General features: G+C 38.6%; 1 protein-coding gene across 5 annotated transcripts in view; it reads left to right on the top strand.

The window, feature by feature from the left end:
- Nucleotides 1–13,473, top strand: part of tmtc4 (transmembrane O-mannosyltransferase targeting cadherins 4) — a 47,729-nt gene extending 34,256 nt beyond the window's left edge. For 4 of the 5 annotated variants that reach the window (XM_010866564.3, XM_034286906.1, XM_034286904.1 and 1 more), the window contains 8 exons: nucleotides 434–565; nucleotides 788–867; nucleotides 2,211–2,318; nucleotides 2,421–2,562; nucleotides 6,928–7,042; nucleotides 12,546–12,658; nucleotides 12,802–12,871; nucleotides 13,194–13,473. In XM_010866564.3, coding sequence (XP_010864866.2) covers nucleotides 434–565; nucleotides 788–867; nucleotides 2,211–2,318; nucleotides 2,421–2,562; nucleotides 6,928–7,042; nucleotides 12,546–12,658; nucleotides 12,802–12,871; nucleotides 13,194–13,345 — 912 coding nt within the window. In that variant the 3' untranslated portion in view covers nucleotides 13,346–13,473. Of the gene's footprint in view, nucleotides 1–433; nucleotides 566–787; nucleotides 868–2,210; nucleotides 2,319–2,420; nucleotides 2,563–6,927; nucleotides 7,043–12,545; nucleotides 12,659–12,801; nucleotides 12,872–13,193 lie in introns of those variants that run through there. The other variant, XM_034286907.1, reaches the window with a different exon arrangement.
- Nucleotides 13,474–13,698: the final 225 nt, after the last annotated feature.

Genomic DNA, 13,698 nt, shown 5'->3' with positions numbered 1-13,698 from the left:
TGTCATGGCACACTTGATGCGTCCTCACCTTGCCAACGTGCTACTTATCAGCCGATTGCTCACTGTTCTGCATTTGGCGTTCAAAGGTTGCCTTGCTTTAGGGTTTCAAATAACTATTAGTGAACAATAATAGGCCCATCACTGGATGGAATCAAAGAACGATGGGCTGTAGCAACCATTACATGGCCTTATAATGCTGCTGTGTAATGAATTTGGCCTAATTAGACATACTAATGATTATCTCGTTTGAACCACTTATTTAAAACACAATTAGTAGTAAAAATATATATAAATATTATTTGTTTCATTTTTTATTTATTTTTTACTACTTTATTTTTTTTTGCTAAGTCGTTCAAACGAGATAAACTTCTTTTCAATTTATTAATTCTAATTTCCAGTCTTAACGAATGGTCCTTAATCTCATGTGCCTTAGGGGCTGCTTCGCGCCTTGCTGCTCGCACTTTTATGTGTCTATGTTGCTCGCTGTTCCATGCGTAGTCACCAGTGGCGTTCCGAGCAGAGCCTCTTCACCAGTGCCCTGTCTGTTTGTCCCCTCAATGCCAAGGTGAGTCTTTCCGTTTAGATTTGTCTGTCAGGCTAGCTAGTCTGATTGTATGGTTGGTCTGTTGTTTGGTTGTACTGTGTCTGCCTTCTTGTTAGTCTATTTCTGTCATATGATATTGGGTAATGAATCGGTCTGACCTTTTACTCAAGCAGTGTGGGAAATGAAAAACATAAATATATATTTGTATTTTAATAAATCTTGTGGCCTCTGCCCCTTCTCCAGGTGCATTATAATGTTGGCAAAAACCTTGCAGACCGAGGGAACACTAGTGCTGCCATCAAGTACTACAGAGAGGCTGTCAGGTATGAATACTTCATCCTGACTAATCTATAGTGCTATTAATTGGTTCTCAGGCAGGTAACCCTCCAATGTCTATAATAGCATTCTACAATATACTCCTCACAAAAGGACAAACAAATGGGTGTTGTTTCTAAGTTTTATTTTACAGTCCAAATCAGAGAAAAATCTATGAATACTTAATTGTCGCAGTTATTATTTTCTGATATAGTTGCTGAGTTGGGATAAAACAAAGGAAAAGTGCAGACTCTTTTACTTACTTACAGTGGATATAAAAGATCTACACACCGCTGTGAAAATGCCAGGTTTTTGTGATATAAAAGAATGAGACAAAGATAAGTCATGTCAGAACTTTTTCAACTTTTAATGTGACCTATAATGTGAACAATTCAATTGAAAAACAAACTGAAATCTTCGAGGGGGAAAAATGAAAAATAAAAACCTAACAATAACCTGGTTGCATAAGTGTGCACATAACTGGGGCTGTGGCTATGTTCAGTAGACTCCTACCTAAAAAGACTTAGTGCTGTAATAAAATCAAAAGGTGTTTTGACAAAGTATTAGTTTAAGGGTGTGCACACTTATGCAACCAGGTTATTGTGAGTTTTTTATTGATGATACTTTGATCAGAAATATTGTGTAATGTTGTAAATGACTATTGTAGCTGAAAATGTATGCCTTTTTTAAGGTAGTGGGAAATGTGTACAGATTAAAAGGGATCATAAGGAAGGAAGGCTATAACTCCATTTTGCAACGCCATGCCATACCATGTGGGTGGTGCTTGATTGGAGCCAGTTTCCTCCTACAGGACAATAGTCCAAAGCACAGCTCCACACTGTGCAATAAACTATTTAGGGAAGAAGCAGTCAGCTGGTATTGTCTTTAATGGAGTAGCCAGTCACTGGATCTTAAACCTATTGCGCTGCAATGGGAGCAGCTTGATGGAACGATATGTAAGAAGTGCCCATCAAGCCAGTCCAACTTGTGGTAGGATCTTCAGGAATATAGGGTGAAATCTCTTCAGATTACCTCAATGAAAATGACAACTAGAATGGCCCAAAGGTCTGCAAAGCTGTAAATGCGGCAAATTGAGAATTCTTTGACAAAGGCAGAGTTTGAAGGCCATGATTATTATTTCAAATAAGTAATAATTATTTCTAACCTTGTCAATGACTATATTTCCTATTCATTTTGCTATCTTTCTTATTTTCATGGAAAACAAGGACATTTCTTAGTGACCCCAAACTTATGAATGGTAGTATATGTACAATTTTGAGTGTCTTAGCCAATCGGTACGTACACATACCTTTTTACAAAATGTTAATTCCCCTACTGTGTTTTGTGTTAGGTTGCACCCCACGTATGTCCATGCTATGAATAACCTGGGCAACATCCTGAAGGAGAGGAACGAACTGGTGGAGGCAGAGGACCTGCTGGCTAAAGCTGTACACATACAGTAAGTGAACACGTAAAAGAGCCTTTGTCTTTACACAAACATTTCCTGACATTAAATGCAACCTGGGTGGTCTTCTGAACCTCTTCCATGTGTTTACACCAGACCGGACTTTGCAGCCGCATGGATGAATCTAGGAATAGTGCAAAACAGCCTGAGGAAGTTTGAGGAAGCAGAACAGAGCTACTGGAATGCCATCCGATTCCGTAAGAAATACCCCGACTGTTACTACAACCTCGGCCGCCTTGTGAGTAAATTACTAAATAGGCTAAGTTTAAAGTCACAATCTACCAAACACCTGCTGTTTAATTGCAAGGATGCGAAGGATAGGTTCCTATATAGGCAAATAGAAGCTAGGTTGAAGATGCCTGAAAAAAATTTTTGGGGTTAGGGTAACCTGTAGAGCCTGTAGAGCCCTATGTTTAAAATATAATGAGTACATAAATACTTAGATTTTAAAGTGGTTTAATTATTTTCATTACTGACTCCAGAGTGCAGCTTAATGTTTCACATTATTTAAAGTACAGCTATCATCACTTCATCCAGTTAAATCATGTTATGTGAGTTACTAATACTTTTACTAATGACACTGTTACTAATGACAGTTTGGTCAGAAACATTCACACCAATAGCCCGCTTGAGGTCATTTTGTATGGAGGACCAAACCTGCCAAAACTAGAAATAATTGAATGAATACATTTATCAATAAATATATTTAATATAAAAATGTAATAATACATGTATTAATCACATATATTAATAAATATTATTTCTCAATGTATTTAATTCATTTGATCATTCATTCCTGTATTTATTTATTTTTATATTCACTTCCATAACTTTAGATTTATGTATATATTTATTTCTGTATTGAGTTATTTCTGTATTCTTTAATTGTATTGTTTTGTCTGTGTTTTGTTGCGTTATAAATGTAGGCTATTTTATGTCTATTTAAAACAAATGTCCGGTACTGTTCTATATGGCCGGAATTCTTGAATTTTAAAGGCCATAGTGGCTATCAAAAAAAAGACTAACATGAACTGCGCATAATATATAACTGCTTTGGGATAAGGACGTATCATTCTGGGGGAGCTGGACTACCTGTGCAACCGGAATGGGCTGCAGTACCGCCTTATGCTCCCAGTAATGACAAAGACACTAGCAAAATGCAAAACTAGAGAAAAATCTGTCAGGAAGGATAAGGAGGGAGCAATTGTCTGCAAAACCATTCCTTTTTTTAAGTTTGTCTTGCTGTTGCCACTCTAGTGCACCTGTTGTCAGTTTCATTTGCCCTAAAACATATGACATTTATTCACAAACGATTATGCTTCCAAACTGGAAAGATTGAGTTGAATTGACTTGGTGTTATACTGTGATGATTAAGTGTTCCCTTAATTTTTTGAGCAGTGTATTTACATTCATTTAGTCAGGGAAAACACAAGAACATTTTCCTTTTTGCCAGTGTACCGTTTTTGTTGCTATTTTTTATTTTAAATCAGTAGCATACCCACCAACACAAACAAAAATAGTTCAGCAAGCAAGCATACAACCACACATCAAAAGCTGCCACATGCTTTCTTCAAATGAAACGTCCTACACAGTTTTAAATTAGCTAGAGGTCTATATTTTTTTTCTGCTTGTTCCATCTATTTGTGTAGTCCAGCCCCACTAGTCCACAGATTTTTAGGAAAGCGTTTTTGCTCAAATTGATCTAGCATAACGTTGTTTGTTTGCCAAACAAGGCATACATAACCCTCAACTTACTTAATAAATATGCATCTATGTTACAATTATCCATCTTTCTTACTATATGCTATCTGGCTAGCAGCTTGCTATTTGGAATGTGGATTCACCAGAGATGTGTGGGGCTAACAGTATTCATTAGCTAGTTACTTGGCATCTAGCTCAGTGGGGTTTTGTAACGCAGTTATTTATTTATAAAAAAAATAATGTATTTTGTAAGCTAAGTAACGTAATGTAAAAACAAATAAAATATAAATTTTTTGGCACCCTCTTTGAAGGACAAAAGTAAATAATATACAAGATAAAATGTGCTAATTAGGAGTCTGCCGATCGAATATTAAAACTTGGAAGTGCATTTAAAATTCTTACAATTCTGGTAACTATACTAATCAGGGTGCTCAACAGTGCGATTCAGATGATGCTTCTCTCACTTAAATATTGTTCATAGTGTCCAGAGACGTTCCGAGATTTGAAATTGTAATAAAGAATAAATAAGTTATTCTCGACTAGTTTGCTTGTCTGTTACTTTTGAGACAGACAAGCCTTAATGAGCATATATGACAACATTTGTTCAATAAACAATTACTTTTACATTTGTCATTTCATCAAATATTTTGTTCGGGAAAACATGTCTGTGATTTGTAATAATAGAATTAAAGCATTGGCGTAGTTTAAATGATACAGTGGATATAAAAAGTCTACACACCCCTGTTAAAAGGCCAGGTTTTTGTGATGTAAAAGAATGAGACAAAGATAAATCATGTCAGAACCTATAATGTGAACAATTCAATTGAAGAACAAACTGAAATCTTTGGTGGGGAAAAATGAAGAATAAAAACTTTACAATAACCTGGTTACATAAGTGTGAACGCCCTTTTATAACTGGGGATGTAGCTGTGTTCAGAATTAACCAATCACATTCAAACTCATGTTAAATAAAAGTCATTACACACCTGCCATCATTTAAAGTTACTCTGATTAATCACAAATAAAGTTCAACTGTTCTAGTAGGATTTTCCTGACATTTTCTTAGTTGCATCTCAGAGCGAAAGCCATGGTCTGCAGAGAGCTTCCAACGCATCAGAAAGCATCTCATTGTTGAAGGATATCAGTCAGGAGAAGGGTACAAAAGAATTTCCAAAGATATACCATGGAACACAGTGAAGACAGTCATCATCAAGTGGAGAAGATATGGCACAACCAAGAGATTACCAAGAACTGGATATCCCTCCAAAATTGATGAAAAGACGGGAAGAAAACTGATCAGGGAGGCTTCCAAGAGGCCTACAGCAACATTAAAAGAACTGCAGGAAATTCTGGCAAGTACTGGCTGTGTGCTACATGTAACAACAATCTCACGTATTCTTCATATGAATGGGCTAGGGGATTGGGTGGCAAGATGGAAGCCTTTTCTTTTAAAGAAAAACATCCAAGCCCGGCTGAAGTTTGCAAAAACAAACATCAAGTTCCCCAAAAGCATATGGGAAAATGTGTTATGGTCTGATGAAACCAAGGTTGAACTTTTAGGCCATAATTCCAAAAGGTATGTTTGGCATAAAAACAACATGTCCACAGTGAAGCATGGTGGTGGCAGCATCATGCTTTGGGGCTGTTTTTCTTCAGCTGGAACCAGGGCCTTAGTCAGGGTGGAGAGAATTATGAACATTTTCATATACCAGGCAATTTTGGCACAAAACCTTCAGACGTCCGTTAGATAGCTGAAGAGGAAGTTCATCTTTCAGCATGACAGCGACCCAAAGCATACATCCAAATCCACAAAAGCATGGCTTCACCAGAAGAAGATAAACGTTTTTTGGAATGGCCCAGCTAGAGCCTAGACTTGAATCCAATTGAACCATCTGTGGGGTGATCTGAAGAGGGCTGTGCACAGGAGATGTCCTCGCAATCTGACAGATTTGGAGCACTTTTGCAAAGAAGAGTGGGCAAATATTGCCATGTCAAGATGTGCCATGCTAGTAGAGTCCTACCCAAAAGAACTGAGTGCTGTAATAAAATCAAATGGTGCTTCCACAAAGTATTAGTTTAAGACTATGCATACTTATGCAACCGGGTTATTGTGATTTTTTTTTTTAACCCCTCAAATATTTCAGTTTGTTTTTCAATTGAATTGTTCATGTTATAGGTCATATTAAAGGTGGAAAAAGTTCTGACCTGATTTATCTTTGTCTCATTCTTTTACATCACAAAAAGCTGTCATTTTAACAGGGGTGTGTTGACTTTATATATCCACTGTAGTTCTAAATAAGTTTTCTTTTCATTTGGAGCATGAATATCGACCACTTAAAAACACCAAGTAGACAATGAAACCATAAATAAAATGTAGTTGTGTGAACCTGGAGTTTAAGAGAGGGAAAGCTGTGGCTTCTACTGCTTGTTTACTAGTTACAGAATAATGTATATTTTGGCAGGCCTTATATTTGTCAATTGACAAATAATTAGAAATGCAATTATAAACTCACCGTTTGCAGATAATTACAAAACTGTTTATCCACTATTTTCTCTGTTTAAAAATATACTTCAATTTTTTTATAATCACATACTTTTTAAATAAAGTTTTTTTATTATGTTTATGTAGATTATTACATGTGATTAATTTTATTTATTGATGGCATATGATGCACACCATTGTTGCGTTTGAATGTGAATGTGAAGTAACTATTTACAGAACCTTGCCTATGCACTTCTCTATTGTACTATCACCATGAATTTTCAGTGAGAACATTTAAGTGAGTCTCAATTCTGTGAGAACTTCTCTGGGATAACAAGAGCAGGTGTAGCTTATTGGAATTTAATCTTAGTAGTAGCTTCGATGTCCCAGTAACCTGGGATCTCCTCCCATTCCCTCCAGTATGTCGACCTGAACAGACACCTAGATGCTCTGAATGCATGGAGGAATGCTACAATGCTGAAGCCGGATCACAGTCTAGCCTGGAACAACATGGTCATACTGCTGGATAACACTGGTAAGCACACGTAAGAATGCATTCTAACACGTGCTTCTTCTACTATACTTGTTAGGACTCTTTGGGAACAAATTTACTGTAAACCCAAAACCCTTCAAAATAGTGACAGATTTTCAATCTGATTGAGATCAGGACTTTGACTGTGCCACATTCTTCTTTTTGTTCTTGAGCCACGTAATGTTGCTTTGGCCTTGTGATTGGGATTGTTTTCTTTGTGAAAGGTGCATTTTCTTCCAAGCTTCAGTTTTTTAGAGGTCTGTAGTAGGTCCTCTTCTAGCAATTCCTTGTATTTTGCATATATATCTCTTTTTGCAAGATGTGCAGTCCCATCTGACGTGAAGCATCCCCACTGCATAATGATAGCATACCCATATTTTACCCTATTGATAATGTGCATTGACGCCTGGCAGTGTTAGGTTCAAGTCACACATTTTGAGTTTTGGCTCATCTTTGTCTCATCTGACCACAAAATGTTTTCCAACATTGCAGTTGCGTCACTCTTATGCTTTCAGATGGAACCAGTAAGAGCTTATTTCCTGTCACACCCCCAATACAGACCGTTTTATGCTGAGTTCCTGATATGATTGATCAGTACACCATTACTCCATTCCTGGCGAATGTACTGTGCAGCTCCTTCAAAGGAATTGTTGGGCTCTGCGGTTTCTCTCACAAGTCTACTTTTTCTGTTTGAGCACTGATTTTTGAGGAACAGCCTTTTCTTTGAATTGCCTGAGTGGTGTGATGCAGCTTCCACGTACCGATTATTGATCCAGCTGTGCACACTGGGATATCCAAACACTTGGATACAATTGTATACCCTTTTCCTATTCTACACATTTTTATTACTAACTTCTATAGAATGGTCTTTGGTCTGCATTTTCCTTCAGATTCACAGCCTGACCTAAGATCAGGATATTTTTTTTCTCCAGAAAATGTGACTAGAAAATAAATGGTTCCACAGGATAGGGAAATGTATTTAATTTGCATTAACTGGGAGATTCCATAAAGCAGGCAGCATTGAATACCTGTTCAATGGTTTTAGTTTTCTTGCCACTATTTGCCAGCATAAAACTAATGTCACCATACAATTTTGTTCCAGTCATTCTGGTACAGGTTGATTTTGCTTTCAACTGTCTAAAGAATGCTGTTCCAGAACTGGGATGGCTTTTTTAGATGTTTTTTGGCTAAGTCTAATCTGGCTTTTTCTATTCTTGAGGCTTATGAATGGTTTGCACCTTGTGGTGAACCTTCTGTATTTGCTCTCAAAGTCATCTCTTTATGGTAAACTTGGATAATGATATGCCTACCTCCTGGAGAGTGTTCTTCACTTGGCTGGATGTTGTGATGGGGTTTTTCTTTACCATGGAAAGGATCCTGTGATCATCCACCACTGTTGTCTTCCATGGATGTCTAGGCCTTTTCGTGTTGCAGAGCTCACCAATGTGTTATTTTTTTCTCAGAATGTACCAAACTGTTGATTTGGCCACTCCTATCTCTGATGGATGTATTTTTTGCAGCCTGTTTCATTTGCATTGAGAGCTCCTTTGACTGCATGTTATGGTTTCACAGCAGCAGCTTCCAAATGCAAATGCCACACCTGGAATCAACTCCAGATATTTTACCTGCTTAATTGATGAAGAAATAACGAAGGAATAGCCTACATCGGCCCATGACACTTTTGAGTAAATTTCTTCTTTTTTTTTCTTTTGGTCCCTTGAAAAAGAGGGCAACATGTTAAAGAGCTTGTAATTCCTAAACCCTTCCTCCAATTTAGATGTGAATACCCTCGAAATAAAGCTGAGAAACTATACTTAAAGCCCATGCTTTATTTTACTGTAACTATATACCCTCACCTAAAGGATTATTAGGAACACCATACTAATACTGTGTTTGCCCCCTTTCGCCTTCAGAACTGCCTTAATTCTACATGGCATTGATTCAACAAGGTGCTGAAAGCATTCTTTAGAAATGTTGGCCCATATTGATAGGATAGCATCTTGCAGTTGATGGAGATTTGTGGGAAGCACATCCAGGGCTCGAAGCTCCCGTTCCACCACATCCCAAAGATGCTCTATTGGGTTGAGATCTGGTGACTGTGGGGGCCATTTCAGTGCAGTGAACTCATTGTCATGTTCAAGAAACCAATTTGAAATTATTCGAGCTATGTGACATGGTGCATTATCCTGCTGGAAGTAGCCATCAGAGGATGGGTACATGGTGGTCATAAAGGGATGGAAACAGTCAGAAACAATGCTCAGGTAAACAATGCCCAGTTGGCACTAAGGGGCCTAAAGTGTGCCCAGAAAACATCCCCCACACCATTACACCACCACCACCAGCCTGCACAGTGGTAACAAGGCATTATGGATCCCTGTTCTCATTCTGTTTACGCCAAATTCTGACCATCTGAATGTCTCAACAGAAATCGAGACTCATCAGACCAGGCAACATTCTTCCAATCTTCAACTGTCCAATTTTGGTGAGCTTGTGCAAATTGTAGCCTCTTTTTCCTGTTTGTAGTGGAGATGAGTGGTACCCGGTGGGGTCTTCTGCTGTTGTAGCCCATCCGCCTTAAGGTTGTGCGTGTTGTGGCTTCACAAATGCTTTGCTGCATACCTCGGTTGTAACAAGTGGTTATTTCAGTCAAAGTTGCTCTTCTATCACTTTGAATCAGTTGGCCCATTCTCCTCTGACCTCTAGCATCAACAAGGCATTTTCGCCCACAGGACTGCCACATACTGGATGTTTTTCCCTTTTCACACCATTCTTTGTAAACCCTAGAAATGGCTGTGCGTGAAAATCCCAGTAACTGAGCAGATTGTGAAATACTCAGACCGGCCCGTCTGGCACCAACAACCATGCCACGCTCAAAATTGCTTTCCCATTCTGACATTCAGTTTGGAGTTCAGGAGATTGTCTTGACCAGGACCACACCCCTAAATGCATTGAAGCTACTGCCATGTGATTGGTTGATTTGATAATTGCATTAATGAGAAATTGAACAGGTGTTCCTAATAATCCTTTAGGTGAGTGTATATTTTGGTAAACAGCCAAAATATCAGAACTTGTGTCAGTGTCCAATTATTTACGGACCTAACTGTAACAGCACCATTGAAAAGTATTCAGTCGTAGATATATTTGCTAGCCACATACAAAGCATACAGGAGGCTGGAGTAGCCAGCCAACTAATGTTAGCTGGCCATTTGCAGCCCAACAATATGATAACCTTTAATGAATGAAAACAACACATTATCTAAAAATGTAGATAACAGATAACCCAAATGATTCACTGCAGACTGGTTGGCCATGTACTGTGTATGTGGTCCTCTGTAGTTTGTGCTTTGTACAGTTCTTTTGAGACATTGTGTCATGTTCAAACTTCAGAATTTTCTCCATCTCCTCACACTCCACTCACAATCCTTGTAAATGGCATTTGATTAATTACAAAACTTTTTTGTGATAACATACCAGTTTTGTGATAACATACTTTTTTCTTAATTTCTGTTTTAATTTGTTTACAGTACAATATAACAGTTGCACTCAGAGTAAGCATGTCATGCTTCAAAGTAATAATGTATCTCAACTTTATCCCACTGATCAACATTTCTAGTTAAATTCAGGGCTACAGTAGTAGCTTAGTGGTAGACAAGCTTAGAGGTAGATCCAATCAGTACTTTCAGTGAACTTGTTTTTTGCGGTGGCTTCTGTGGCATTTCACTTGGCTCATAATACTTAAAATTGTCCTTCGTATTTACAGACTACATATGACTTTGTAAGTAAAGCACATGCAATTTTACATGTTCACGAATACATTTCTCAAGGAAAAGAAGTGTTCCCTCTGAAAACTGTGCTACTAACGCGTAGTTCAAGATCGAGTCACAATTTTGACCCGAGACCAAAACTAGTTGCCAAGCCCTGCTGTAATGAAATTAAGGCATTAATTCCAAGGTCTAGCCTAATATGCTTAACATACATTTTCATAATGCATTATCATCAATGGCTACACTGACCCATCTTCTGTGTCATTAAACAACATTTACTGGTCATTTGTGGGATGAACCTCAAGCACATAAATTGTGAACTTCTCCTTTAGCAGCAGTGAAAACAAAGATCACATTTTTTGCAGGAAACATTTGATCTAAGCACCCAACATGATTAGACCGGAAGAGCAGGAACTGGCAATGCTTGAAATTTATGTATTAAAGCTTTGTATGTGGAGTTTTCAAAAAGCACTCTTCCCTGCCGTGTGGAGAATGCGCTGATTTCCAGACACTGGTGCCGCTTTTGTCAGAAGCCTCTCCTGAGGGGGGCGGGGTCTCCCAGGAGGTTCCATGACCGTCCAATCACCAGCCAGTGCGGCTTTGATCAAACGCAAGGCAGTCACAGTCAGAGAAGTGCCCCCTAAGAATTTACATCCCGCCTCCGTAACCCCTTCGTTCCCATCATTTGTTCCCCAAAGCTGCCAAGAGTACATCTCACCAAAGAACTGAAAGTAACTGGGTTGCTTGTTGTTTGTTGTTTTTGGTTACCTACTTTTTTTATATGCATATAGTGCAGAGACAAAGCTTAACTAGCACATGCTCAAATACATATGTATATATGCATACACACAGCACATATATGCTGAGGCACAGAGCATGACTCAGGCCATCCCTCTAACTCTCTTTCACTGCCTTCCTTACTCCCTTCAACCTTCCCTCCCTGGTCAGACAGACAGACAGGTCTCTGACAGAGATCAATAAGCCAGCGGTGCTTGTGTTCAGCTCCTAATTAGGAAGCTAAACCGCTCTTCCATGTATTGCGAAGAAAAACTCTGCTCCACACACCACTGACAACACACTGGCACTAATATATTGGCTTTCATCATTTTATCGTCTTTTCAGAAGTTAGAACACTAGGCCTGTAAGTGAAATGTTGCTGGGTTGAATCCCAGGTCTGACAAGGTGAAAAAGCTATTGTTGTGCCCTTAAGCAAAGCACTTAACCCTAGTAATGATGTCTCTAGATAATATTTTTTGCTAACTGACTCAAATTGTAATGTATCTATGTTATAAAGCAGGGCTGAGAATTAAACATTTTTTTACCTGGTTTTTCTGTTAAAAGGAATTGCGGCGCCCGATAAAGGGCAGTTATTTGAAAATGTATCGGTCCATTATAATTTCAACATACTTTGAATCTAGTTTTAGATGTTTTTAGATGGCCTGGAGTGTTTTTTCTCCCCCCGAATCCTCCTTGTATCCTATTTTATTTGAACTAAAAACTCCTGTGAGCAAAATTAAATCCCCCATATTTTGCCTGTCTCTTAGTTTAAATAAATAAATGGACTTCTGATAAGATTACTTTCCGGACTTGTGTAGTATGTCAGTTTTAAACCTTTTTCTCCAGACTTGTATTTCCTCCTTGCCGGTTAACTGCTTTGAACTAGCAAGTTGAATCTCCCCTATCTGTGTTTGTTTGTCCATCTGCCTTTCCTATGTCCATCCCTTCTATCTCCTGTCGTCTAGGCAACCTGGCCCAGGCGGAGGTGATTGGCCGAGAAGCCCTGAAACTCCTCCCCAAAGACCACACCATCATGTTCTCATTGGCCAACGTCCTGGGCAAACTACAGAAGTATGAGGTCTGCCCAGCTTAGAAATTATTTACAACAAATTGACCTCAACCCAATCTGAATTTCATATTAAGTGCATTTGTCATGATTGGCATTGGAATCAATGTGAAATCAAAATGTTTTGGACTGTGCTATGTTTTTTACCCTTTCAGGAATCTGAAGGTTTCTTCCTCCATGCTCTGAGGATCAACCCAAACTCTGCCAGTTGCCATGGTAATCTTGGTAAGACAAGTGGGCCCACAAAATATATTTAATGTTCAGTATATTTATATATTTTATTAAGGCGCTATTGCCCCTATATAATTTAATGCATGTATAAGGTCAACCTTCAGAAGATGGTTAGAATGTCACAGGTAGAAATGTCATTAATAAAAACAGACATCAATGGTGATTCCTTATTCTTTCAGATAAATGTTTGTGCATAATATATTTAATCCCAGCTTTCCCACATAAAAAAATATTGTGAAGCCTAAGATGCCAAAAGTGCATTTTAGGCTTCACAGTAACTTATTTTCATGTCTCCCCCCTCTCGCCTCCATCTCAGCGGTGTTGTACCATCGCTGGGGGAAGTTGGAGCTGGCCAAGAAGCACTATGAGCTGTCTCTGAAGCTGGACCCAGAGGCTCTGGGCACCCGGGACAACTACGACATGTTGCAACGCAAACTGGACCAGCTTTATAGGACCACAGCGCCCTAAGGGACCGGAGTACTGACTATGCGCTCTGACAAATACAGATACACACAGCTGGTTCATTTGATTTTCATTCCAGCTTTGTTCTATGTCCGTTGTATTAATATGAATAAAGACCATATTCTGTGTGACAATTTTTTTGGTAAGTTCTTTGAATTGTGTTTGAGTCTTCCAGTGTGAATACCGGCATATAGCATTCACAACACCAGTACATATTTATATTTATTGCCAGGCTATTTTGTTGTTCCTTTACTATTGTCATGACCCCTGGTATTCAATCAGTCTCTAGATTTGGTACCATGCGGCTTTGCTTAAATGTCTTTTGAGAAGCAGGTGCTGTAGACTCTAATGCTAGTCAC

Source organism: Esox lucius, chromosome 16, assembly GCF_011004845.1.
Source record: "Esox lucius isolate fEsoLuc1 chromosome 16, fEsoLuc1.pri, whole genome shotgun sequence".
In the NCBI taxonomy this organism is placed as follows: domain Eukaryota; kingdom Metazoa; phylum Chordata; class Actinopteri; order Esociformes; family Esocidae; genus Esox; species Esox lucius.
Note: the sequence above shows the minus strand (reverse complement) of the source record. Positions and strands in the feature narration are given on the sequence as shown.